Here is a 27,738-nt window from a genome sequence, read left to right on the forward strand (position 1 = left end):
GATGATTTCAAAATACGCAGTTAACTTAAAACTCCTCCCAGTTGTTCGGAGAGTAGCTTGTGTTGAGTCATTGAGGTGGTTGGGTGACAAACGAAGAGACCGAGAATGGCACAGCAATATGTAGACAGCAAAGTCCAAGAGGATAAAGTGGTGCTTTTCATAAAAGCGTCCTGTCCTTACTGTGTATTAGCGCAGAATGTGCTGACAAAATACACGTTCAAACAAGACAGCCTACAGATCCACGACATTGCCGGCCATTCCGAAATGAAAGCTATTCAAGATTACTTGCAAAAAAAAACCGGGGCCAGGACGGTGAGTTTATTTCTCTTGGGACCCGATCTAAGGGGCAATTTCTTTGCTGGTGTGAATCTTGGAAGTTACGTTTCTAATCGATTTTTCTGTATTTAAACGGAACTGTAAAATGCTGTATAGGCCGCCAGTGTATTTCGTATGCAATATAATCACTTAAAACTGCAAGTCGTGAATTTACATTTGAAGGGAGCGGGGGAAGTTGGTGGGGAACTATCGGTTGTCACTGACCGGGGAAATCTCGGTCCCCGCTACAACCCTCCGCAGCTTCATTGTCAGCGGGTGGGTTTTATGCAACATCTTGTAAATACAAATGTGCATTTAAAACCCGCGTCCCCAGGCGCTTGGCTGGGAGATGGGGACAGGCGAGTGAAGTTGAGTCATGCCGATGTGAATGGGCCGAAAGGCCTTGCTGGCGAGCCGAGCTGCTGCTGCCTGGTGCCGTGGGGGAGGGCAGAGTTCTTCACAAAGGAAAGCAACAAGTTAGTGTGGGGCTGAGGGCCGTGCCGAGCTCTTGCTCAGAGTGTGCGGGATTTCCGAGCTCCCGCTGGCCTGGCGCTGTGACAGACTGTAGCACTGGTTGCCCTCCTTCCGGCTCCTTCAGCACAGTGAACCCCGAGCGTTCACACATCCATATCAAGATACATTGGTGGGCGGGGGTTCACCTCTTCTCCCCCCGCCCCCCAAATCTATATAAAGCATTCACTTACAGCACGTGACCCAGTGACGGCACACGGTAAGTGACTAGTTTGAGGCTCCGCTAATCCCCCCGCAAAACAAGGAAGTGTCGCCCTGGTGAACGCAGGAGCCCTAAAAACCAGAGCAGCACGTTATATTTGATTTCTGTGTGTAAATGAGCTGCATACTGTGCTTTAAACAAATCAGGTATATATTATGACTGCATATTTGTGTCTCTGATGACAGTCCATAGCTGCTGGCAGATGACATGCTGGCAAACTTGCAGAATGGACATATAATTTGCAAATTAATTTCACCACAGATAAGTGTGAGGTAGTACATTTTGGTAAGAACAATAAGGAGGTCACATTACTTGGAAATAAGAATCTAAAAGGGGTAGAAGAGCAAAGGGATCTCTGAGTACAAATCACTAAAAGAAGTGACACATTAATAAGGCCATAAAAAAGCAAACCAAACACGAGGAGTTATTTCTAGAGGGGTGGAATTGAAAAGTAGAGAAGCGAAGCTAAACCTGTATCAAACCTTGGTTAGACCACACTTTGGAGTATTGTGTACAATTGTGGTTGCCATATTATAAAAAGGATAATGAGGCAGTGGCGAGGGTGCAGGGAAGATTTAAATGGATGATACCAGCAGAAATGCAAGGCGATGCCTAACGGGAAACATAGAAATTAGGTGCAGGAGCAGGCCATTCGGCCCTTCGAGCCTGCACCGCCATTCAATAAGATCATGGCTGATCATTCACCTCAGTACCCCTTTCCTGCTTTCTCTCCATACCCCTTGATCCTTTTGACCGTAAGGGCCATATCGAACTCCCTTTTGAATCATTTGAATCTAACGAACTGGCCTCAACAACTTTCTGCAGTAGAGAATTCCACAGGTTAACCACTCTGAGTGAAGAAGTTTCTCCTCATCTCGGTCCAAAATGGCTTACCCCTTATTCTTAGACTGTGACCCCTGGTTCTGGAACTCCCCAGCAACGGGAACATTCTTCCTGCCTCTAACCTGTCCAATCCCGTCAGAATTTTATGTTTCTATGCGATCCCCTCTCATTCTTCTAAACTCTAGTGGATACAAGCCCAGTTGATCCAGTCTCTCCTCATATGTCAGTCCTACCATCCCAGGAATCAATCTGGTGAACTTTCGCTGTACTCCCTCAATAGCAAGAACATCCTTCCTCAGATTAGGGGACCAAAACTGAGCACAATATTCCAGTTGAGGCCTCACTAAGGCCATGCACAACTGCATTAAGAACTCCCTGCTCCTATACTCAAATCCTCTAGCTATGAAGGCCAGCATGCCATTTGCCACCTGCTGTACCTGCATGCCAAACTTCAATGACTGATGTACCATGACACCCAGGTCTCGTTGCACCTCCCCTTTTCCCAATCTGTCACCATTCAGATAATATTCTGCCTTCCTGTTTTTGCCACCAAAGTGGATAACCTCACATTTATCCACATTATACTGCATCAGCCATGCATTTGCCCACTCACCTAACCTGTCCAAGTCACCCTGAAGCCTCTTAGCATCCTCCTCACAGCTCACACTGGCACCCAGCTTAGTGTCATCTACAAATTTGGAGATTTTACATTCAATTCCTTCGTCCAAATCATTAATGTATATTGTAAATAGCTGGGGTCCCAGCACTGAACCTTGCAGTACCCCACTAGTTACTGCCTGCCATTTTGAAAAGGACCCGTTTATTCCTATCCTTTGCTTCCTGTCTGCCAACCAGTTCTCTATCCACGTCAATACATTACCCCCAATATCATGTGCTTTAATTTTGCACACTAATCTCTTGTGTGGGACCTTGTTGAAAGCCTTTTGAAAGTCGAAATACACCATATCCACTGGTTCTCACTTGTCCACTGTACTAGTTACATCCTCAAAAAATTCTAGAAGATTTGTCAAGCATGATTTCTCCTTCATAAATTCATGCTGACTTGGACCGATCCTGTCACTGCTTTCCAAATGTGCTGCTATTTCATCTTTAATAATTGATTCCAACATTTTCCCCACCACCGCAGGCTAACCGGTCTATAATTACCCGTTTTCTCTCCCTCCTTTTTTAAAAAGTGGTGTTACATTAGCTACCCTCCAGTCCATAGGAACTGATCCAGAGTCGATAGACTGTTGGAAAATGATCACCAGTGCATCCACTATTTCTAGGGCCACTTCCTTAAGTACTCTGGGATGCAGACTATCAGGCCCCCGGGGATTTATCGACTTTCAATCCCATCAATTTCCCTAACACAATTTCCTGACTAATAAGGATTTCCTTCAGTTCCATCTTTTCACTTGACCCTCGAACCCCTAGTATTTCCGGAAGGTTATTTGTGTGTTCATTAGTGAAGACAGATCCAAAGTATTTGTTCAATTGGTCTGCCATTTCTTTGTTTTCCGTTATAAATTCATCTGATTCTGTCTGCAAAGGACCTACGTTTGTCTTCACTAATCTTTTTCTTTTCACATATCTATAGAAGCTTTTGCAGTCAGTTTTTATGTTCCCTGCAGGCTTTCTCTCATAGTTTATTTTCCCCCTCCTAATTAGACCCTTTGTCCTCCTCTGCTGAATTTTAAATTTCTCCCAGTCCTCAGGTTTGCTGCTTTTTCTCGCCAATTTATATGCCTCTTCCTTGGATTTAACACTATCCCTAATTTCCCTTGTTAGCCACGGTTGAGCCACCTTCCCCTTTTTATTTTTACTCCAGACAGGGATGTCCAATTGTTGAAGTTCATCCATGTTGTTATGTATCTGGACTTTTGTATATACTCTGTACAGTCATCAGAGGGCTCATTCCCCGGAATCCCAAGGGATCTCATAATTCCTTGGGAGCACGAGTATTTAAGAGTGCTTCACAGGTTGGAGAGGCACTCTGGAGAGCTGCAATAAAAGACTAAGGTCACACTTTACTTTGAGATCAGTGTTCAGTCTGACTCTTTCTCCATACACTACAACTGGCGACGAGATGCAGATAGCGAACCCAAAGATGCAGAGAACATTGGGCGTCCTCGAGAAATTCTCAGAGGGAGATGATTGGGAATCTTTTGTGGAGCGACTCGACCAATACTTCGTGGCCAACGAGCTAGATGGGGAAGAGAGCGCTGCCAAACGTAGAGCGATCCTCCTCACCGTCTGTGGGGCACCAACGTATGGCCTCATGAAGAATCTGCTCACTCCAGTGAAACCCACAGAGAAATCATACGACGATTTGTGCACACTGGTCCGAAAGCATTTGAACCCGAAGGAAAGCGTTCTGATGGCGAGATACCGGTTCTACACCTACAAAAGATCTGAAGGCCAGGAAGTGGCGAGTTATGTCGCCGAGCTAAGACGCCTTGCAGGACATTGCAAATTTGGAGCACATGCTCAGAGACTTTTTCGTACTTGGCATTGGCCACAAAACCATACTTGGCAAACTTTTGACTGTAGAGACCCCAACCTTGAGTAAGGCCATAGCGATAGCCCAGGTGTTCATTGCCACCAGTGACAATGCTAAGCAAATCTCTCAGCACACAAATGCTGCTACAAGTACTGTGAACAAAGTGCTGTTGTTTTCAAATCGTAACGTACAGGACAGGTCACACATACCTGCAGCTACATGTCCGCAGATGTCTCGGAGTCCACCATCAAGGGTGATTAATGCAAGGCCATTAACACCTTGTTGGCGCTGCGGGGGTGATCATCGTTTCCATTCATGCCGATTCAAAGGATACATTTGCAAGGGCTGTGGAACAATAGGACACCTCCAACGACTGTGCAGGTGAGCTGCTAGGCCTGCTAAACCTGTAAACCACCACGTTGCAGAGGAAGACAGATCCACGAAGGTTCACGACAAAACAGAACCTCTGATAGAGGAGGCAGAGGTACATGGGGTGCATACATTCACCATGAATTGTCCCCCGATAATGCTGAAAGTTGAACTAAATGGACTCCCGGTGTCAATGGAGCTGGACACGGGCACGAGCCAGTCCATCATGGGCAAAAAGACTTTCGAAAGGTTGTGCTGCAACAAGGCCTCAAGGCCAGTCTTAACTCCAATTCGCACAAAATTTACACAAAAGAACTTATTCCTGTAACCTATGATGGAGCGGTGCACAAGCTACCACTCTGAGTGGTACCGGGTGATGGTCCCACGCTGCTCGGCAGGAGCTGGCTGAGAAAGATACGCTGGAACTGGGACGACATCCGAGCGCTATTGCCTGCTGGCGACACTTCGTGTGCCCAGGTCTTAAACAAATTTCCTTCGCTGTTCGAACCAGGCATCGGGAAATTCCAAAGAGCAAAAGTGCAGATCTACCTAATTCCGGGGGCGTGACCAATCCATCATAAGGCAAGAGCAGTACCGTACATGATGAGAGGGTAGAAATCGAGCTCGACCGACTACAAAGAGAGGGCATCATTTCACCGATCAAGTTCAGCGAGTGGGCCAATCCTATTCTCCCAGTCCTCAAGAGAGACGGCACCGTCAGAATCTGTGGCGATTACAAATTAACTATCAATCGTTTCTCCCTGCAGGACCAATACCCACTTCCAAAGCCGACGACCTCTTTGCAGCGCTGGCAGGAGGAAAGACATTCACGAAGCTGGATCTGACCTCGGCCTACATGAAGCAGGAACAGGAGGAATCATCGAAGGCCCTCACCTGCATCAACATGCACAAAGGTCTTTTTGTTTATAACAGATGCCCGTTTGGAATCCAATCAACGGCAGCGATATTCCAGAGAAACATGGAAAGTTTACTGAAGTCGGTCCCGCACACCGTGGTCTTCCAGAACGACATCTTGGTCACAGGTCGGAACACAGTCGAACATCTGCAGAACCTGGAGGAGGTTCTTAGTCGGCTCAACCGCGTGGGGCTCAGGTTAAAACGCTCGAAGTGCGTTTTCCTGGCACCTGAAGTGGAGTTCTTGGGAAGGAGGATTGAGGCGGATGGCATCAAGCCCACCAACGCGAAGACGGAGGCAATCGAGAATGCACCGAAGCCACAGAACGTGACGGAGCTGCGGTCGTTCCTGGGACTCTTGAACTACTTTGGTAACTTCTTACCAGGTCTCAGCACCCTGCTAGAACCACTACATGTCTTACTACGAAAAGGGGGCGAATGGGTTGGGGGCAAAAGCCAAGAAAATGCTTTTGTAAAAGCGAGAAAATTGTTATGCTCAAACAAATTGCTTGTGTTGTATGATCCATGTAAGCGTTTGGTACTAGCATGTGATGCGTTGTCATATGGCGTCGGGTGTGTATTGCAACAAGCTAATGATTTCTGGAAACTGCAACCGGTTGCTTATGCATCCAGGAGTCTGTCTAAGGCTGAGAGCCTACAGCATAATTGAAAAAGAAGCGTTAGCGTGTGTCTATGGGGTAAAGAAAATGCATCAATACCTGTTTGGGCTAAAATTCGAATTGGAAACTGACCATAAGCCACTTATATCCCTCTTTTCCGAAAGCAAAGGGATAAATACCAACGCATTGGCCCACATCCAGAGATTGGCGCTCACGTTGTCCGCATACAACGACGCCATCCGCCACAGGCCAGGCACCGAAAACTGCGCCGATGCTCTCAGTAGTCTGCCATTGCCCACCACGGGGGTGGAAATGGCGCAGCCCGCAGATTTCGCCATGGTTATGGAAGCATTTGAGAGTGAGCAATCACCCGTCACTGCCCAGCAGATCAAAACCTGGACAAGCCAGGATCCCTTATTATCTCGAGTCAAAAGCTGTATGCTTCACGGGAGCTGGTCCAGTGTCCCAGTGGAAATGTAGGAAGAGATAAAGCCGTTCCAACGGTGCAAAGATGAAATGTCTATACAGGCAGACTGCCTTCTGTGGGGAAATCGAGTAGTGGTCCCCAAGAAGGGCAGAGACACCTTTATCAATGACCTCCACAGTACCCACCCAGGCATCGTAATGATGAAAGCGATATCCAGATCCCATGTGTGGTGGCCCGGCATCGATGCGGACTTAGAGTCCTGCATTCACAGATGTAATACATGCTCGCAATTAAGCAATGTACCCAGGGAGGCGCCACTAGGTTTATGGTCTTGGCCCTCCAAACTGTGGTCTAGGGTACACGTCGACTATGCAGGCCCATTCTCGGGTAAAATGTTCCTTGTAGTTGTAGACGCATACTCCAAATGGATTGAATGTGAGATAATGTCGGCTAGCATGTCCGCTGCCACCACTGAAAGACTACGGGCCATGTTTGCCACACAAGGCTTACCCGATGTCCTGGTGAGCGACAACGGGCCATGTTTTACCAGTGCTGAGTTCAAAGAATTTATGACCCGTAATGGGATCAAACATGTCACATCTGCCCCGTTTAAATCAGCGTCCAATGGTCAGGCAGAGAGAGCAGTGCAAACCATCAAGCAAGGCTTGAAGAGGGTAACTGAAGGCTCACTGCAGATGCCTATCCCGAGTCCTGCTTAGCTACCACACGAGACTCCACTCACTGGGATCCCACCTGCTGAACTGCTCATGAAAAGAGCACTTAAGACAAGGCTCTCGTTAGTTCACCCTGATCTACATGAACAGGTAGAGAGCAGGTGGCTTCAACAAAGTGCATACCAAGATAGCGCAAATGTGTCACGTGAATGATCCTGTATTTGTATTAAATTATGGGCAAGATCCCAAGTGGCTTCCCGGCACTGTCGTGGCCAAAGAGGGGAGCAGGGTGTTTCGGGTCAAACTTTCAAATGGACTCATTCACCGGAAACATTTGGACCAAATCAAACTCAGATTTACGGACTATCCTGAGCAACCCACTTTGGACCCTACCTTTTTTGATCCCCCAACATACACACCAGTGGCAACCAGCACCACGGTTGACCACGAAGCAGAACCCATCATCCACAGCAGCCCTGCAGGGCCCAATACACCAGGCAGCCCAACAAGGCTAGCTGCACAGCAGCCCAGCAAGGGCCCAACAAATGACTCAACAACACCAGACTTCACACCGAGACGATCAACCAGGGCAAGATGGGCCCCAGATCGACTCACATTGTAAATAGTTACACTATTGACTTTAGGGGGGAATGTTGTTATGTATCTGGACTTGTATATACTCTACAGCCACCAGAGGGCTCATTCCCTGGAGTCCCAAGGGATCTCATAATCCCTTGGGAGCACAGGTATTTAAGAAGGCTTCACAAGTTGGAGAGGCACTCTGGAGACCTGCAATAAAAGACTATGGTCACACTTTACTTTGCGCTCACAGTGTTCAGTCTGACTCTTTCTCCATACACTACACGTGTAATCTATAAATGTCTGCCATTGTCACTGTCAATGTCCACTGTCAACCCTTGAAGTATAATTTGCCTGTCTATCCTAGCCAATTCATGTCTCATACCATCGAAGTTACCTTTCCTTAAGTTCAGGACCCTAGTCTCTGAATTAACACTGTCACTCTCCATCTTAATAAAGAATTCTACCATATTATGGTCACTCTTCCCTTGGGGGCCTCGCACAACAAGATTGCTAATTAGTCTTCTCTCATTACACAACACCCAGTCTAGGATGGCCAGCCCTCTAGTTGGTTCCTCGACATATTGGTCTAGAAAGCCATCCCTAATACACTCCAGGAAATCCTCCTCCACCGCTTTGCTACCAGTTTGGTTAGCCCAATCTATATGTTGATTAAAGTCCAAAGGAAAGGATGGAACAAGGCAAGGCTGGGTCTCTTTTTTTTTCTCTTGAAAAGAGAAGGGTGACCTAATAGAGGTCTTTAAGATTATGAAAGGTTTTGATAGAGTAGACAGAGTGTTACCACTAGTGGGGAAAAGCAAAATTGGAAGGCCATCAATATAAAAGAGTCACCAGAAATCAAATCAGGAATTCAGAAGAAACTTCTTTACCCAGAGAGTGGTGAGAATGTGGAACTCGCTACCACAGGGAGTGATTGAAGCGAATAGTATAGATGGATTTAAGGGATGGCTGGACAAGCACATGAGAGAGATGGGAATAGAAGGTTATGCTGATAGATTTAGACGAGGAAGGACTGGAGGAGGCTCAGGTGGAGCATAATCGCTAGCAAAGACTGGTTGGGCTGAATGGCCTGTTTCTGTGCTACATATCCTATATGATGGCTCCAAAATTGGCACAAACTGGTCTAAAAGTTAAAGCAAACGTGGGTACTGTGAATTAACCCGAATGAAACCAACTGGACAGGAATTTTTATTTTTTTAAAAGCTTGTTCTTCCTGGTCATTCGCCTTGGTAAATCTGGCAACTTTACTTTGTTGCTGGCTAAATGCCTAAAGTCATTTAAGCTCCAGTTTCTGTGCGACAGGATCTATATAGAGTGATTCTGGATCTTTCTATCCTCAAATTATTGCCCCACCTCCAACTTGGTTGAAAGCCAATGGGCTAGAGTTTGCTGTTGGTTAGACTTGTTTGGTTTTTTTTTTAATTGCCAACAAATTTGTTGGAAGTACGAGGGCAATAGGGCATCTGGGACCATGGTGATCAATGGGAGAAACAGAGTATCTCCTTCACCAATGAGAAATAAACAGGAAGGACTAAGGAGGGTAAATTTGAGTGTCAAATCGGGTACAGGAGTAGAGGGGGAAAGAAAGATTGGATTGAGAGAGGGGGAAAAAAAGACAAAGGAAAAGTTTTTTTAAATGTTGACAAACCTGAAGGAATGAGACTCCACACTTACTGTCCACTTTCTGGGCAAGAGGTTGATTGCCAGTCAATTACAATTGTAACGTTCTAAGCCTACTTGTGCTGTTAATTACTAAACTTACATTTTTGTGGCGAGTTTAATGGTCAACTAATGTGCAAAAGCAGCAGCTTCATGAAAATCATGGAGGTTAAGCATGCAATGCCATTTTCGCAAAGCTAACCAGCCAGCAACTTGTGGCGTTTTGCATTTCATGGGATATATCTTCCTTGCTACGAGTTGCTGGCCAATTTTGCACATTAAGTGTGCATCATTCAGATGCTGTTAATTTTGTTCAGCAAAATCTGGCCTGTTGTTTCATCCACAGGACAGCACCTTCAGCAATGCAGCAGTTGCTTAGGCAGTCCCTCAGAATCGAGGATGACTATGATGAAGACTTGCTTCCACTCCTAAAGTGAGTTCTTTGGTGGCTGAACAGTCCAATACGAGGGCCACAGACTCTGTCACAGGTGGGACAGACATTCGTCGGAAGGGATGGGTGGGACTGATTTGTCGCACGCTACTTCCGCTGCCTGCGCCTGACCTCTTCACACTCGCAGCTTTGAGATTCGAAGAGCTCAACGCCCTCCCGGATGCACTTTCTCCACCTAGGGCGGTCTTCGGCTAGGGTCTCCCAGGTGTCAGTGGTGATGTCGCACTTTACCAGGGAGGCTTTGAGGGTGTACTTGTAACGTTTCAGCTGCCCACCTTTGGCTCGTTTGCTGTAAAGGAGCTCTGCATAGAGCAATTGCTTAGGGGGAGTCTCGTGACTGGCATGCGAACTATGTGGCCTGCCCAGCGAAGCTGATCGAGTGTGGTCAATGCTTCAATGCTGGGGATGTTAGCCTGGGTGAGGACACTGATGTTGGTGCGCCTGTCCTCCCAGGGGATTTGCAGGATCTTGCGGAGACATCGTTGGTGATATATCTCCAGCAACTTGAACAGTCTTCTGTACATTGTTCATGCCTCTGATCCATACAGGAGGGCAGGTATTACTACAGCCCTGTAGACCATGAGCTTGGTTGTAGATTTGAGGGCCTGGTCTTCGAACACTCTTTTCCTCAGGCGGCCAAAGGCTGCACTGGCACACTGGAGGCGATGTTGAAACTCCATCAGTGTCTGCCTTTGTTGATAAGAGGCTCCCGAGGTATGGGAACTGGTCCACGTTGTCGAGGGCCGCGCCATGAATCTTGATGACTGGGGGGGCAGTGCTGTGCGGCGAGGACAGGCTGGTGGAGGACCTTTGTCTTACGGATGTTGAGCCTAAGGCCCATGCTTTCATTTTCCTCGGTGAATACATCGACTAGAGTTCAGCCTCAGAATGTGCACAGACGCAGGCGCCATCCGCTTACTGCAGCTCAACGACAGAGGTTGGTGTGATCTTGGACCTGGCCTGGAGGCCGCGTAGGTTAAACAGCTTCCCACTGGTTCTGCAGTTTAGTTCCACTCCAGCGGGGAGCTTGTTGACGGTGAAGTGGAACATGGCAGCAAGGAAGATTGAGAAGAGGGTTGGAGCGATGACGCAGCCCTGTTTGACCCCAGTCCGGATGTGGATTGGGACTGTAATGAATCCGTTGGTAAGGATCATGGCCTGCATGTCGTCGTGGAGCAGGCGAAGGATGTTGACAAACTTTTGGGGGCATCCAAAACTGAGGAGTACGCTCCAAAAGCACTCACGGTTGACAGTGTCAAAGGCCTTTGTAAGATCGAAAAAGGCCATGTATAAGGGCTGGCGCTGCTCCCTGCATTTTTCCTGCAGCTGCCGCGCTGCAAAGATCATGTCCGCTGTGCCCGTAAGGGACGAAATCCTCACTGTGATTCCGGGAGGAGCTCCTCAGCCACAGGGAGAAGACGGTTGAGGAGAACTCTAGCGACAACTTTCCCAGTGGCTGATAACCGGGAGATTCCCCTGTAGTTGCCGCAGTCGGACTTGTCCCCCTTTTTAAAGATGATCACGATCACTGCATCTCTGAGATCTCCCGGCATGTTCTCCTTCCTCCAAATTAGAGAGATGAGGTCATGTATCCGCGCCCCTCCGCCATACTTTAGCGCCTCAGCAGGGATTCCATCCGCTCCCGTAGCCTTGTTATTCTTGAGCTGTTTTAAGGCTTTGCAGCGTTGGGGTTTTACTGAGGTGGTGGCGGGTCGCATGCTGTGGGATGGAGTTGAGAACACTCGAGTCAAAGGCAGAGCCTTGATTGAGGAGATCTTCAAAGTGCTCCTTCCAGCGGGCCCTGACAGCCTCGGTGTCCTTGATGAGTGTTTCCATGTTCTTGGCCAGGAGTGGGGTGGGGCCTTGGGAGTTTGGACGGTAGGTGGCCTTGACTGCAATGAAGAATCCTCGCATATCGTGGCTGTCAGCCAGTTGTTGTATCTCCTGTGCTTTCTCCATCCACCACTTGTTCTTTAGGTCCCGGGTTTGTTTGGACCTCAGCCTTGGGCCGTCTGTAACGTTACTTTGCAGCTCCCGAGTTGGGTTATTGCTTGAGGCTTCATAAATGCTCTGCGCTTACGATCTATTAGTTCTTGAATCTCCTGATCATTTTCATCAAACTAGTCCTGGTGTTTTCTGGTTGAGTGACCAAGTGTCTCTTCACAGGCACTGGTTATGGAGGCCTGGAGGGCAGACTAAGTGCTGTGGGCATTCAGCATCTCAGGGTCATCAGGGCATGGCAGGTTAGCTGTGAGGCACTGGCTGTATAGGGCTCTCTTAGCTGGGTCTTTAAGTGCTCCGGCATTAACTTTTTTTTTGCGGCACTGCTTCTGCTGTCCCCTCTGCTTTGGGGCTATGTTTATATCGATGATGGATCGGATTAGGTGGTGGTCTGTCCAGCAGTCGTCAGCTCCTGTCATGGCGTGGGCGATGCGCACATCCTTTCGATCCCTGGCTCGGACGATGACATAGTCGAGCAGGTGCCAGTGTTTGGAGCGAGGGTGTTGCCACGATGCCTTGTATTTGTCCCTCTGGCAGAACAGGGTGTTGGTGGTGAGGAGTTCGTGTTGTAGACATTTTGTCAGGAGTAGGGTACCGCTGGAGTTGGCTTTCCCTACCCCCTCTCTGCCAATCACTCCTCCCCAGAGGACTGTGTCTTTGCCGACCCTGGCATTAAAGACATCTAGGAGGATCAATTTGTCACCCGTGGGGATGCGGGACAGGGATGTCTTGAGGTTGGAATAAAAACCCTCTTTAGCCTCATCTGTTGCATCGAGTGTTGGGGCATACGCACTGATGACTGTGGTACATTGGTTCCGGGATAGGGTAAGGCGAAGAGTCATGAGGCGTTTGTTAACCCTGCAGGGGGAATCTTTGAGGCGGTCGACCAGTTCATTTTTGGTGGCGAAGCTGACTCCATGAAGACTACGTTCTTCCTCTGGTTTTCCTTTCCAGAAAAAGGTGTAACCTCCACCATGTTCCTTGAGCTGGCCTTCCCCTGCCTGCCGGGTCTCGCTTAGGGCGGTGATGTCGATGTCAAAACATCTAAGTTCCCGGGCATCTATGGCGGTGCAGCGTTCCGGCCTGTTGCTATTGGAATTGTCCATGAGGGCCCTGACGTTCCAGGTCCCAAACTTCATATTAGCGAAGTGGAAGATGCCTGTGCATGAGTTCTTTTAATATGGGGTGGCCACTGCACACAGGCAACCACACGGGCTTAGCTGAGCAAAGAAGTCCAAGATGACTGGAGACCAGACACTGCTGTATGAGCCTAATTGCCTACGGTGAGGTGTTGGCCGCAAGCTCGGCGCTGAGTAGTGCTATTGATGGTAGGTGGCCCGAGGCTTACTTGGGGGGCAGGCATTAGGGAGGTCAGCTGTCTGCTAGGGTTCCGAAGGATGTTTTGGAGAGTTTCTTCCAAGGTTAAAAATTTCCCCAAAGGTTTCCAAGTTGTTTTAAAAGTTTGAGTTTAAAAGTAGTTCCGAATTATTTGAACAAAAAGTTACACCGGTTGATTTGAAGATTTAATAAATAGATAAAAGTTGATAAGTCTAAAATGTAAATCAAGTTGTTTAAAAGTTAGAAAAAAGAAAAAAAAAGTTCTCCACGTTGATTAAAAATTTTAAAGTTTTCCGGAATTGTTTAAGAAGTTTAAAAGTTAATTAAAAGTTTAAAAAATTGAGTCCCTTCGGCTGGTTCGATGCCGGCCCCAAGCAGAATGTTTCACAGTGGCCACAGGAGGTCCAGCCAGGAGGCCCAAGTTGTGAGACTGCAGTACAGGGCAGGACACGGGCTGGAATCGCCACCACATCTCTCTCTCCTGCTCCTGGGCTGGGTCTGTCCTCTGCTTAGTAAGAGAAGTACCACCAGCGCTGCCTCCACAAGATCCTGCAAATCCACTGGGAGGATAGACACACCAACGTCAGTGTTCTCCCCAGCATCGAAGCACTGACCACACTCGACCAGCTCTGTTGGGTGGGCTACATCGTCCGCATGCCCGACACGAGACTCCCTAAGCAAGCACTCCACTCGGAACTGCTACGCAGTAAGCGAGCCCCAGGCGGGTAGAGGAAACATTTCAAGGACACCCTCAAAGCCTCCTTGATAAAGTGCAACATCCCCACCGGCACCTGGGAATCCCTGGTCCAAGACCGCCCAAAGTGGAGGAGAGCATCTGGGAGGGCTTGAGCACCTCGAGTCTCGTCGCCGAGAGCTTGCAGAAATCAAGCGCAGACAGCAGAAGGAGTGTGCAGCAAACCAGACTCCCCACCCACCCTTTCCTTCAACCTCTGTCTGCCCCACAAGTGACAGAGACTGTAATTCGCGCAATAGACAGTACAATCACCTGAGAACTCACTTCTAGAGTGAAAGCAAGTCTTCCTCGATTTCGAGGGACTGCCTATGATGATGAAGAAAGACTTGCATTTAGTACCTTTCAGGATGTCCCAAAGCACTTCGAAACATAGAAACATGGAAAATAGGTGCAGGAGTAGGCCATTCGAGCCTGCACTGCCATTCAATGAGTTCATGGCTGAACATGCAACTTCAGTACCCCATTCCTGCTTTCTCACCATACCCCTTGATCCCCCCCAGTAGTAAGGACTACATCTAACTCCTTTTTGAATATATTTAGTGAATTGGCCTTAACAACTTTCTGTGGTAAAGGAGTTACCCTTCTTTAAGTTCTGGACCATGGTCTCTGAATTAACTGTTTCATTCTCCATCCTAATTCCACCATATTATAGTCACTCTTTCCCAAGGGGCCTCGCACAACGAGATTGCTAATTAATCCCCTCTCATTACACAACACCCAGTCTAAGATGGCCTCCCCCCTAGTTGGTTCCTCGACATATTGGTCTAGAAAACCATCCCTTATGCAATCCAGGAAATCCTCCTCCACCGTATTTCTTCCAGTTTGGTTAGCCCAATCTATATGCATATTAAAGTCACCCATGATAACTGCTGCACCTTTATTGCATGCACCCCTAATTTCCTGTTTGATGCCCTGCCCAACATCACTACTACTGTTTGGAGGTCTGTACACAACTCCCACTAACGCTTTTTGCCCTTTGGTGTTATGCTTGACAGGAGCGTTATTAAACTAAACTTGACACCGAGCCACATAATGAGAAATTAGGGCAGATGATCACAAGCATGCTCAAAGTGGTAGGTTTTAAGGAGCGTTGCAAAGGAGGAGAGACAGATAGAGAGGCGGAGACGTTTAGGGACGGAATTCCAGAGCTTGGATGATGTGGAATCTACCCATATAGATTCCACATCATCCAAGCTAATGTCCTTCCTAATTATTGCATTAATCTCCTCTTTAACCAGCAATGCTACCCCACCTCCTTTTCCTTTTATTCTATCCTTCCTTTATACCCAATTAAGTACTTTTGAAGTACTGTTAATGTAGGATAATACTGGTGTGTCAGCCTAGATTGTGCATTCAAGCCACTATTTTGGGGTGGGGAGCATCAACTGTGGTACCAACTGAAGCTGAGGAGATCACCAATATACACTAAGTTAGCTAATGTCCGATGGAAGGCAGTAGAACTGATCTCTGCACCTGGGAAGAGAAAATTGGGCAAGGTTGCCAATCTGATTGCTGTCCAGTGACCTGGAAGTGCATGTGATAGATTTGGCATGGCTGAGATCCAATAGACAGCTAACATCTCCTCCAGCCCCACAACCCCCCCCGCCCCCCCCCGGCGAAATATCTGCGCTCCTCTAATTCTGCCCGCTTCAGCTTCCCTGATTTTAATCGCTCAACCATTGGTGGCTGTGCCTTCTGTTGATTAGGCCCCAAACATTTTACTACTTTAAAGGCGCTATGTAAATACATGTTGAACATACGAAAATGATGGGCAGGAAAATATCAGCTAGTTGCACACTCATGCCAACTGCAGCATCATCACTAGACACTTGCAACTCCTCCTGCCCCCTCCCCCTCAGTCATGTACTGTTCTGGGAGAGATGAAAAACCCAGGACCAATGAGGGCAAAAATACAATAAATTCCTCTCTGACTTCCCTCAGGTGATCAAAACCAGTAATCCACCTACCTTCTATATGATGCGATCTCTTCGTCAAGAACTGGTTCAGCTCCCTCTTGAAGGTATGCACAGAGTCAGTGCACACCACGCCAACTGGCAACACGTTCCAGGCTGGTTCACACCTGTTAACTGCAACGTTTTTGGCTGTGGGATTGGAGCCAATTCCATATTCAGCATATCACATTCCCACTGATGCAACAAGATTGTATGTTACTTAACAAGATTCTATCTTGTGAAGTAACCTAGTGTGAGGCACCTTATGAAAGGCTTTCATTGCTCTCATCCACTAACCCAGTAACTTTTTCAAAAAAAATTCAAATCAACTTAATAGGACACGAGCTTTTTTTCCTGGAAGCCATGTTGAGTATTTCTAATGGCCTCTTCGCTGTGAAAGACATCTCTTGGGGTCCCTTCAAACATCTTCCGAATGATGGATTTCCAGGTAATGGGCCTGTAGGTTCCTGGCTCTGATTTGTTCCCTTCTTTGAAAATAGGAACTACATGAGCTACCTTTCAATCTAAGGGGAATATCCATTAATCTATAAAATATCTTTAATCACTCTTGGCTGGATATTATCTGGACCTAGTTCACTCATTTCAGTCTCTAATTCTTTGGCAATAATAGAAATTGTACCAATCTGAAAAAGATGGCTTGCTTATTGATGGTGCTAAAGAGAGTTCAGGAACAGTATTAATAGTATAAATTGTGAGTTGTCCTTTCTGATTAAAAGTAATAGTACTGATTCTATTGTAGGTGCCTCGTGTGTTCATTGGGACTGAATGTGTAGGAGGTGGTTCCGATGTTGAGCAGCTGGATAAGAGCGGAATGCTGAAAGACAAGCTGAGCGCCATTGGTGCCATATAATCCCAGGTAAAGTTACCTGACACCGTCGGTGAATTGTGTTGTGTATCTTTTGTTATGAATGCTGTGTGCATTCAGATAAAGAGCTTTTAAGTTTTTTTTTACCATTTTTTCCTGCTTTGACCGCACTTTCTGATTCACTCTTATGTTTATACATTCTGTCCCTTCCTATCGCGTTCTAGTTTTCATTTCCCCCAGTGCTACCCTGCCCTATTGTCTTCTCCTTATTCTTTGACTTTTTTAATTTTCACTCACCTGAATCCTCCTTTCCCCCCCTCCCCACCCACCCCCCACTAATTAGTTTAAAGCCCTCTCTACAGTTACTTGATTCACCGGAACCTTAGTCCCAGCACGGTCTAAGTGGAGTCCGTTACAGCAGAACAGCTCCCACTTACCCCAGTATTGGTGCCAGCGTCCCACGAACCAAAACCCATTCCTCCCACACCAATCTTTGAGCCACATGTTTAACTTTCTGATCATATTTACCCTGTGCACATTTGCTCGTGGCTCATGTAGTAATCCAGAGATTATTACCTTTGTGGTTCTGCTTTTTAATTTGGCCCCTAGCTGCTCATAATCCCTCAGCAGAACCTCTTTCATTGTCCTGCCTATGTTGTTGGTACCCATGTGTACCACAGGTCGGGCTATAGAAGAGCTGGAGTGGCGTACCACTTCAACTTCCAGCGCGAGCTGCTCCAAGAGTGTGCTGATTTTGAGATGGGCGACTGGGTGACGTCATCAAAACCCTGGTCGCCGTTTTGGAGCGCGGGCAGGAACATCGGCAGGGCCCAGGTACAGAGGAGCGGGCGGATGAGCGGTGAGTGTTTGTGGCGAGATGCGGTGAATGTGGTGGAGGAGCGGTGAGAGATCGTGGCGGAGGTGCGACAGATGGGGGTACTGGGCCCAAAAGAGCTGAGGGCCCAGGGGCAGCACGGGGCAGCCCACACTGCGATATGTGTGCGCGCTAGGTCCGTGCAGCAGAGCAGGTCTCCAATCGTCTTGCTTAATCCTTGCCACTGGACCAAGACCTAGCTCCGTCAAGCCCGTGTGGTGGCTGGTGTGTATCGGTCACCACACATTTAAAAAAAAAAATTCACACACAGGCATCTTCCACCCTCTCAATTGGAGTTCAGGACTGGATCATCGGGTCCTTCATCGAAACACCTGTGAACTCATGGAAGCAAGTCACCCTCGTTCGAGGGACTGCCTATGATGATGGTATGCAGTGTAGCAGCGGTCTGCAACCTCCAGGTGGCCTCTGTTGCATGTTATGGATGCAGTTACTTGCACTAGAAAATGCTCTGGCTCTCCATGATCATATAATTTGATTGTTGATTGATCCCCTTGGAGGATAAGCCATGGCCAGAAGTTTCGCTGCAATGTGTAATTGGAACCACCCATCCCAAGTTCTGAGTGACTTCGCAGTGCAATTCAAGCTATTCTGACTTCAGACCCCAGAGAGAATTGAGCTCCCTCATCCCAGCCCAAGTTCCTGACTCTTCCCCGCCCCCCCCCCCCGCCTCTCCTCCTTCCCATCTCTCCTTCCCCCACCCCCCCTCCCCATCTCTCTCTTCCCCCACCCTCCCCCCGCCTCTCTCCTTCACCCACCCCCCCCGTCTCTTCCCCGCTCCCCTTCTCACTTCACCCACCCCGCCTCTCTCTCCCTCCTCCCCCCCCCTCCCCCCGCCTCTCTCTTTGTTAGCTAACTAATCATCATAGGCAGTCCCTCGGATTTCTCTGATGGCTGAACAGTCCAACACGAGAGCCACAGACCCTGTCACAGGTGGGACAGACGTTCGTCGAGGGAAGGGGTTGGTGGAACTGGTTTGCCGCACGCTCTTGCCGCTGTCTGTGCTTGACCTCTTCACGCTCTTTGCGTTGAGACTCTTAAGAACTCAACGCCCTCCCGGATGCACTTTCTCCACCTCAGGCGGTCTTCGGCCAGGTGTCAGTGGTGATGTCGCACTTTACCAGGGCGGCTTTGAGGGTGTCCTTGTAATGCTTCCGCTGCCCACCTTTGGCTCGTTTAAAGTGACGGAGCTCCACATAAAGCATTTGCTTATGGAGTCTCGTATCTGGCATGCGTACTATGTGGCCTGCCCAGCGAAGCTGATTGAGTGTGGTCAATGCTTCAGTACTGGTGATGTTAGCCTGGTCGAGGACACTGATGTTGGTGCGCCTGTCCTCCCAGAGGATCCGGAGGATCTTGCGGGGACATCGTTGGTGATATATCTCCAGCAGCTCGAACTGTCTTCTGTACATCGTTCATGCCTCTGATCCATACAGGAGGGCAGGTATTACTACAGCCCTGTAGGCCATGAGCTTGGTGGTAGATATGAGGGCCCGGTCTTCGAACACTCTTTTCCTTAGGCGGCCAAAGGCTGCACTGGCGCACTGGAGGCGATGTTGAATCTCCATCAATGTCTGCCTTTGTTGATAAGAGGCTCCCGAGGTATGGGAAGTGGTCCACGTTGTCGAGGGCCGCGCCGTGAATCTTGATGACTGGGAGGGCAGTGCAGTGCGACGAGTACAGGCTGGTGGAGGACCTTTGTCTTACGGATGTTAAGCCTAAGGCCCATGCTTTCGTACACCTCAGTAAATATATTGACTATATCCTGGAGTTCAGCCTCAGAATGTGTGCAGTCGCAGGCATCGTCCGCCTACTTCAGCTCAACGACAGATGTTGGGGTGATCGTGGACCTGGCCTGGAGGTGGCGTAGGTTAAACAGCTTCCCACCGGTTCTGTAGTTTAGTTCCACTCCAGCGGAGAGCTTGTTGATTGAGAGGTGGAGCATGGCGGCAAGGAAGATTGAGAAGAGGGTTGGAGCGATGACGCAGCCCTGTTTAACCCCGGTCCAAACGTGAATTGGGTCTGTAATGGATCCATTGGCAAGGATCATGGCCTGCATGTCGTCGTGAAGCAGGCGAAGGATGTTGACAAACTTTTGGGGGCATCCAAAACTGAGTAGGACGCTCCATAGACCCTTGCGGTTGACCGTGTCAAAGGCCTTTGTAAGATCGAAGAAGGCCATGTATAAGGGCTGGCGCAGCTCCCTGCATTTTTCCTGCAGCTGTCGTGCTGCAAAGATCATGTCCGTTGTGTCCCGTAGGGGACGAAATCCGCACTGTGATTCCGGGAGGAGAAGACGGTTGAGGAGAACTCTAGCGACAACCTTCCCAGTGGCTGACAGCAGGGAGATTCTCCTGTAGATGGCCGCAGTCGGACTTGTTCCCTTTTTAAAAAATGGTCACAATTACTGCATCTCTGAGATCTCCCGGCATGCTCTCCTCCCTCCAGATGAGATGAGGTCATGTACCTGCGCCAACAGAACCTCTCCGCCATACTTTAGCGCCTCAGCAGGGATTCCATCCGCACCCGTAGCCTTGTTATTCTTGAGCTCTTTTAAGGCTTTGCCTACCTCGTGCAGCGTTAGGGTTTCACTGAGGTGGTGGCGGATCACATGCTGGGGGTTGGAGTCGAGAGCATTCAAATCAAAGGGAGAGTCTCGATTGAGGAGATCTTCAAAGTGTTCCTTCCATCGGGCCCTGACAGCCTCTGTGTCCTTGAGTGTTTCCATGTTCTTGACCAGGAGTGGGGTGGGGCCTTGGGAGTTTGGACCGTAGGTGGTCTTGACCGCAATGAAGAATCCTCGCAAACCATGGCTATCGACCAGTTGTTGTATCTCCTGTGCTTTCTCTATCCGCCACCTGTTCTTTAGGTTCCGGGTTTTTTGTTGGACCTGAGCCTTAAGCCGTCTGTAATGTTGGGTTGCTGCTTGAGGCTCAGAAATGCTTTGCGCTTGCGATCTACTAGTTCTTCGATCTCCTGATCATTTTCATCAAACCAGTCCTGATGTTTTCTGGTTGAGTGACCAAGTGTCTCTTCACAGGCACTGGTATGGAGACCTGGAGGGCAGACTAAGTGCGTGGGCATCAGGGTCATCAAGGCACGCCAGATTGGCTGAGAAGCGCTAGCTGTATAAGGCTCTCTTAGCTGGGTCTTTAAGTGCCCCGGCATTAACATTTTTGCGGCACTGCTTCTACTGTCCCCTCTGTTTTGGGGCTATGTTAATGTTGATGATGGATCGGATTAGACGGTGGTCCGTCCAGCAGTCATCAGCTCCTGTCATGGCACGGGTGATGCGCACATCCTTGTGATCCCTGGCTCGGACGATGACATAGTCAAGCAGATGCCAGTGTTTGGAGCGAGGGTGTTGCCACGATGCCTTGTATTTGTCCCTCTGGCGGAACAGGGTGTTGGTGATGAGGAGTTCATGTTCTAGACATTTTGTCAGGAGTAGGGTACCACTGGAGTTGGCTTTCCCTACCCCCTCTCTACCAATCACGCCTCACCAGCGGGCTGTGTCTTTGCCGACTCTGGCATTAACGTCACCCAGGAGGATCAGTTTGTCACCCATGGGGACGCGGGACAAGGATGTCTCGAGTTTGGAATAAAAACCCTTTTTAGCCTCATCCATTGCATCGAGTGTAGGGGCGTACGCACTGATGACTGTGGTGCATTGGTTCCAGGATAGGGTGAGATGAAGAGTCATGAGGCGTTTGTTAATCCCACAGGGGGCGTCTTGAGGCGGTCGACCAGCTCATTCTTGACGGCAAAGCCGACTCCATGAAGGCGGCGTTCTGCCTCTGCTTTCCCTTTCCAGAAGAAGGTATAATCCCCACCATGTTCCTTCAACTGGCCTTCCCCTGCCCGCCGGGTCTCGTTTTGGGCAGTGATGTCAATGTCAAAGCGTCTGAGTTCCCAGGCAACTATGGCTGTGCAGCGTTCCGACCTGTCGCTGTTGTTGTCCATTAGGGTTCTGACGTTCCAGATCCCGAACTTCATACTGCCGAAGTGGAAGAAGCCTGTGCGTGAGTTCTTTTAACGTGGGGTGGCCGCTGCACACCGGCAACCACACGGCTTAGCTGAGCAAGGTCTTGGTCCAATGGCAAGGGGGTCCAAGACAATTGGAGACCAAGCACAGCTGTGTAAGCATACTTGCCTATGGCGACGTGTTGGCCACAAGCTCGGCGCCGAGTAGCGCCATTGTTGGTAGATGGCCTGAGGCTTGGTTGGGAGGCAGGCATTAGGAAGGTCACTTCCAACGTTATTTTAAGAGTTTAAAACTTTTAAACTTGGCCCGACTTCCCCAGCCCCTCCCGGCGGCCCTTGGACTGCCGGGTCTGCAGTAACATCACCGCCATTGACCGGAGGAGCAACCTGAGTCATGAGGAGTTCCTGCAGGCCTTCCCCCAATCCATGTAAGGCTCTAATCCTTTCTTTCCTGTGCCGGCCGCGCTGTGTCGCACCTGTCCCGGGCCGAAGGGACCCTGCACCAGCTCACACCTACCCTGGGCCGAGGGGACCCTGCACCAGCTCACACCTACCCTGGGCCGAAGGGACACTGCACCGGCTCACACCTACCCTGGGCCGAGGGGACCCTGCACCGGCTCACACCTACCCTGGGCCGAGGGGACCCTGCACCGGCTCGCACCTACCCTGGGCCGAGGGGACCCTGCACCGGCTCACACCTACCCTGGGCCGAAGGGACCCTGCACCGGCTCACACCTACCCTGGGCCGAAGGGACACATCACCGGCTCACACCTACCCTGGGCCGAAGGGACACATCACCGGCTCACACCTACCCTGGGCCGAAGGGACTCTGCACCGGCTCGCACCTACCCTGGGCCGAGGGGACCCTGCACCGGCTCACACCTACCCTGGGCCGAAGGGACACATCACCGGCTCACACCTACCCTGGGCCGAGGGGACCCTGCACCGGCTCACACCTACCCTGGGCCGAGGGGACCCTGCACCGGCTCACACCTACCCTGGGCCGAGGGGACCCTGCACCGGCTCACACCTACCCCGGGCCGAGGGGACCCTGCACCGGCTCACACCTACCCTGGGCCGAGGGGACCCTGCACAGGCTCACACCTACCCTGGGCCGAGGGGACCCTGCACCGGCTCACACCTACCCTGGGCCGAGGGGACCCTGCACCGGCTCACACCTACCCTGGGCCGAGGGGACACTGCACCGGCTCACACCTACCCTGGGCCGAGGGGACCCTGCACCGGCTCACACCTACCCTGGGCCGAGGGGACCCTGCACCGGCTCACACCTACCCTGGGCCGAGGGGACCCTGCACAGGCTCACACCTACCCTGGGCCGAGGGGACCCTGCACCGGCTCACACCTACCCTGGGCCGAGGGGACCCTGCACCGGCTCACACCTACCCTGGGCCGAGGGGACACTGCACCGGCTCACACCTACCCTGGGCCGAGGGGACACATCACCGGCTCACACCTACCCTGGGCCGAGGGGACACATCACCGGCTCACACCTACCCTGGGCCGAGGGGACCCTGCACCGGCTCACACCTACCCTGGGCCGAGGGGACCCTGCACCGGCTCACACCTACCCTGGGCCGAGGGGACACTGCACCGGCTCACACCTACCCTGGGCCGAGGGGACACATCACCGGCTCACACCTACCCTGGGCCGAGGGGACACATCACCGGCTCACACCTACCCTGGGCCGAGGGGACCCTGCACCGGCTCACACCTACCCTGGGCCGAGGGGACCCTGCACCGGCTCACACCTACCCTGGGCCGAGGGGACCCTGCACCAGCTCACACCTACCCTGGGCCGAAGGGACCCTGCACAGGCTCACACCTACCCTGGGCCGAGGGGACCCTGCACCGGCTCACACATACCCTGGGCCGAGGGGACCCTGCACAGGCTCACACCTACCCTGGGCCGAGGGGACCCTGCACCGGCTCACACCTACCCTGGGCCGAGGGGACCCTGCACCGGCTCACACCTACCCTGGGCCGAGGGGACCCTGCACCGGCTCACACCTACCCTGGGCCGAGGGGACCCTGCACCGGCTCACACCTACCCTGGGCCGAGGGGACCCTGCACCGGCTCACACCTACCCTGGGCCGAGGGGACCCTGCACCGGCTCACACCTACCCTGGGCCGAGGGGACACTGCACTGGCTCACACCTACCCTGGGCCGAGGGGACACTGCACTGGCTCACATCTACCCTGGGCCGAGGGGACACTGCACCGGCTCACACCTACCCTGGGCCGAGGGGACACATCACCGGCTCACACCTACCCTGGGCCGAGGGGACCCTGCACCGGCTCACACCTACCCTGGGCCGAGGGGACCCTGCACCGGCTCACACCTACCCTGGGCCGAGGGGACCCTGCACCAGCTCACACCTACCCTGGGCCGAAGGGACCCTGCACAGGCTCACACCTACCCTGGGCCGAGGGGACCCTGCACCGGCTCACACATACCCTGGGCCGAGGGGACCCTGCACAGGCTCACACCTACCCTGGGCCGAGGGGACCCTGCACCGGCTCACACCTACCCTGGGCCGAGGGGACCCTGCACCGGCTCACACCTACCCTGGGCCGAGGGGACCCTGCACCGGCTCACACCTACCCTGGGCCGAGGGGACCCTGCACCGGCTCACACCTACCCTGGGCCGAGGGGACCCTGCACCGGCTCACACCTACCCTGGGCCGAGGGGACCCTGCACCGGCTCACACCTACCCTGGGCCGAGGGGACACTGCACTGGCTCACACCTACCCTGGGCCGAGGGGACACTGCACTGGCTCACATCTACCCTGGGCCGAGGGGACACTGCACCGGCTCACACCTACCCTGGGCCGAGGGGACCCTGCACCGGCTCACACCTACCCTGGGCCGAAGGGATGCTCGCATCTACCCCGTAGCTAACTACAGAGACTAAAAGACTGCAAATTCCAGAAATTTTAATTAAAAGCTGAAAATGCTAGCAATACACATCAGGTCTGTCACCATTTCAATGAAAGAAGATAGGCTAATATTTTGAGTGTTGTCCCTCTGTGGTAGGTTGATGTTTTGTGTGTCGCCCCTGTGTGGTCTGACAAAGGGGTCCATGCCTGAATCATTAACCTGTGTTTTGTTTTCTCTTTACAAATGCTGACTAATCTGTGTATTTCCAATATTCTAATTTTATTGCCTAATGTTAATTATTCATATAATATAAACAGCAGAATTAGGTTTGCTTTATCGCGACAATGGTTTCACACTCTCATAGAAAGAATGTAATAATATAAACTCTACATTATCACTGTAATACTAACTAACTTCATACCACATGGAGTAGATTTGAGGGCATTCTTGAGTTATTAATTAGTTTATACAAGATGAACTAAAGAGGAAGTCTCTCCAGCCCAGGTAGAGTTCTGTAAAATATTGCAGATATTTATTATTGCGAATCTGAGGAGTGTTATGCATTTAAACAATATTGTCCTTACTGTGATTCTAACCATGTCAAAAAAGCAAACCCACCAACGGTGATATTTTCAATATGGGGCAACGGGAGCTGAGTGTACCTGGCCCAGTTCTTGGGAAACATATGGTACAATCACTTATGTGGGTGAATTATCACATTGATCACAGTATCTGACTTGGAGATCATGGTGGGGGGGGGAAATTTTAACCCACAAAAAACGGGTGGGAAGTTAGTGTTTTTAAAAAAAAAAAAAGACCACCCAAAACCCACCTCCAATATGCCCACTACAGTTTTTATGGGGGCGGGCAACCAACCCACTCCCAGGGGGTGGGTCGCCCATTTACATTTTCTAATGAGGCTAGTGTATCTGAGATTTAACTTGCATTTCAAATTCAACTGAGGCTGATTTAAGTTTCTGCCAACACCCCACCGCCCCCCCACCAGATGCCTTTCCGGCTGGCTGCAGGTAGGAAACAGGTTTGCAATGGAAATCAAGCCCGGCCATTCTCCTGGGTTTCCCGACTGCTTCCTAATCCTCCCATTCCCAGCCTGTCTCGCGATTAAAGTTCAGGCCAGTGTGGAAGTAGTCAAAATCGGCTATGCTTATGATTTGCATCACTATTTATTTCTAAGATCTGCTTGACAAAAGCTCAGCAAGATGGACAAGAAGGTATATATTCATACCATTCTTAATATTTTATGGGCACGACCCATAAATTCACCACTGAAATAAGACTGCAGAGCTGTCTGTCTTAATGTTAGAAGGGCAAGGTATTCCAGAAATTAATCCAAGATGTGGTTAGGCTTATCATGAGAACTGCATGCCAACAGAACATCCAGAATATTGTAGTGAATATGAATTCAGGGTGTTCACACTCTAGTTTCTTGTGTCCATTGAGCTTGTGCAATGCAGCTTGCTTCTGTCCCTTTTTTCTAACATGGCACAAGATTTTCTAAATGTCCAATCTTTCAGTCTCTAGGTATGCAAGGACTGGTTGACAGACTGTTACATGACAGTACAACGAGATCTCCCGGAGTGAATGTGATGTCTGTATTCAGTCAGCTCCTGCAAGTAGGAACTTGAGGGCCATCTGTGATTTTCCACGAACGTCTGCTCTTCCTCTGTGCATATAAATGTAATAAAAAGATTGAAATTAATAATGCTGTTACTGTAAACTTATTTTAATAAGCTCTTTGTTTTTTCTGTGTTGCTACACCATCTCAGGTCTAGTGGAATCTCCATTTGAAAGCTTGAGTCTGTGCAGCCTAATTCTCCAACAAGAATGATCTTATTAAGTAAATGAAAGATTTGCAGTACCCTATAATAAGATGTTACACCTGTTAGTACCATTTCAAATAATTACTAGAGCTTATCTTCGTTCTTTGCCATTTAGCATTTTAAAAATTCCTGTTTTTTTAGAAAAAAGTCTTTCTTTAGTGGAAGCAATAATTATGCACGGAATTGTGATTTAAAAAAAAATTGCATTATCACTTTGCTTAGTCAAACAGGAGCTTCTTTTTTCCACTTCAGTGCAACTATAAAAGCAGCTGAACCACCGCACTGACCGATCACTGTCATTTTGTTTGAGGCCTTCATAAGGGTGGCCCACACTCATTTTGGGCTGGAGCCTCATTATGCATGTAAATTGGGGCTAATACATACAAGAGACCCCATAACGCAACTGAGGTAGTGATGAGCCGTTGCACCCATTGGTACCAGGCACAGAGAGACCTAACCTGGAAAAATGGGGTAAAAGGCCTCTCTAGCTGCACCTTCTATTTATACCAGGCCCTGCCAGGGGGCAGGCTTTCAATGGGGTGTCCATTGGACCAGGACATGAAATCCTGCTGAACCTGGAGCTGGTCTAACACTGGGGCAGTGTGAGCATGAAAATCTGTGCTCCTTTATGTTTTGTGTTAGCCACATCATATCCTGCTCCTATAGTTCTACAGATAATGGAAAACGGCCAATAAAATGTCATCTTTAAAACACCTCTCCCACTGTTCGCGACTTTCAACCCACTCACTCAGCCATCCATCCTAATCTGGGCCCATTTCTTACTCCTACTGGCTTGTGTCTACTGTTGCTAATAGTTAGAGGTGTTTACACAGAGTGAGGTTCTCGTGTCTCTTGCCAGCAGTAAGCTCCCTAGGTCTGACCTTCACAACTAGCTTTTAAAAAATTAAATATTAACAGAAAATCAGTACTTTAATTGTAAACATAGTAAATAAATTTGATATGCAACAATATTGGGCCTCAATTTCTTTGTTCTGTCTTCCTTTTCACCATTGCTTATATATTATGCATGTCTTGTTAGTTATTGAAACACTACCCCTTACTAACTTCAAGTTGCAGCAGCTGTGAAGGTTAAAAACTGACTTTGGTTAGGAATGACCTACTTTATTCATCATCCACA

General features: G+C 49.8%; 2 protein-coding genes across 5 annotated transcripts in view; one reads left to right on the top strand and one right to left on the bottom strand.

Moving 5' to 3' along the window:
* Positions 1-45: 45 nt before the first annotated feature.
* Positions 46-26,482, top strand: glrx (glutaredoxin (thioltransferase)). The gene is made up of 3 exons (XM_070884816.1): positions 46-312; positions 16,915-17,031; positions 26,295-26,482. The coding sequence occupies exons 1-2, from the start codon at positions 106-108 to the stop codon at positions 17,023-17,025; spliced, it is 318 nt and encodes a 105-aa protein (XP_070740917.1). The 5' UTR covers positions 46-105; the 3' UTR covers positions 17,026-17,031; positions 26,295-26,482.
* The window catches only part of rhobtb3 (Rho related BTB domain containing 3), a 205,433-nt gene continuing 202,501 nt past the window's right edge, over positions 24,807-27,738 (bottom strand). For all 4 annotated transcript variants that reach the window (XM_070884793.1, XM_070884785.1, XM_070884803.1 and 1 more), the window contains one exon: positions 24,807-26,443. In XM_070884793.1, the coding sequence (XP_070740894.1) occupies positions 26,328-26,443 (116 nt within the window). In that variant the 3' untranslated portion in view covers positions 24,807-26,327. The remainder of the gene's footprint in view (positions 26,444-27,738) is intronic.

Source organism: Pristiophorus japonicus, chromosome 1 (assembly GCF_044704955.1).
Source record: "Pristiophorus japonicus isolate sPriJap1 chromosome 1, sPriJap1.hap1, whole genome shotgun sequence".
NCBI lineage: Eukaryota > Metazoa > Chordata > Chondrichthyes > Pristiophoridae > Pristiophorus > Pristiophorus japonicus.

Bases quoted from the DNA above. Each gene is read 5' to 3' on its own strand.
- glrx (XM_070884816.1), top strand. From the start codon at position 106: ATGGCACAGCAATATGTAGACAGCAAAGTCCAAGAGGATAAAGTGGTG. The intron at 313-16,914 runs GTGAGTTTATTT...ATTCTATTGTAG, and splicing joins AAAAAACCGGGGCCAGGACG to GTGCCTCGTGTGTTCATTGG.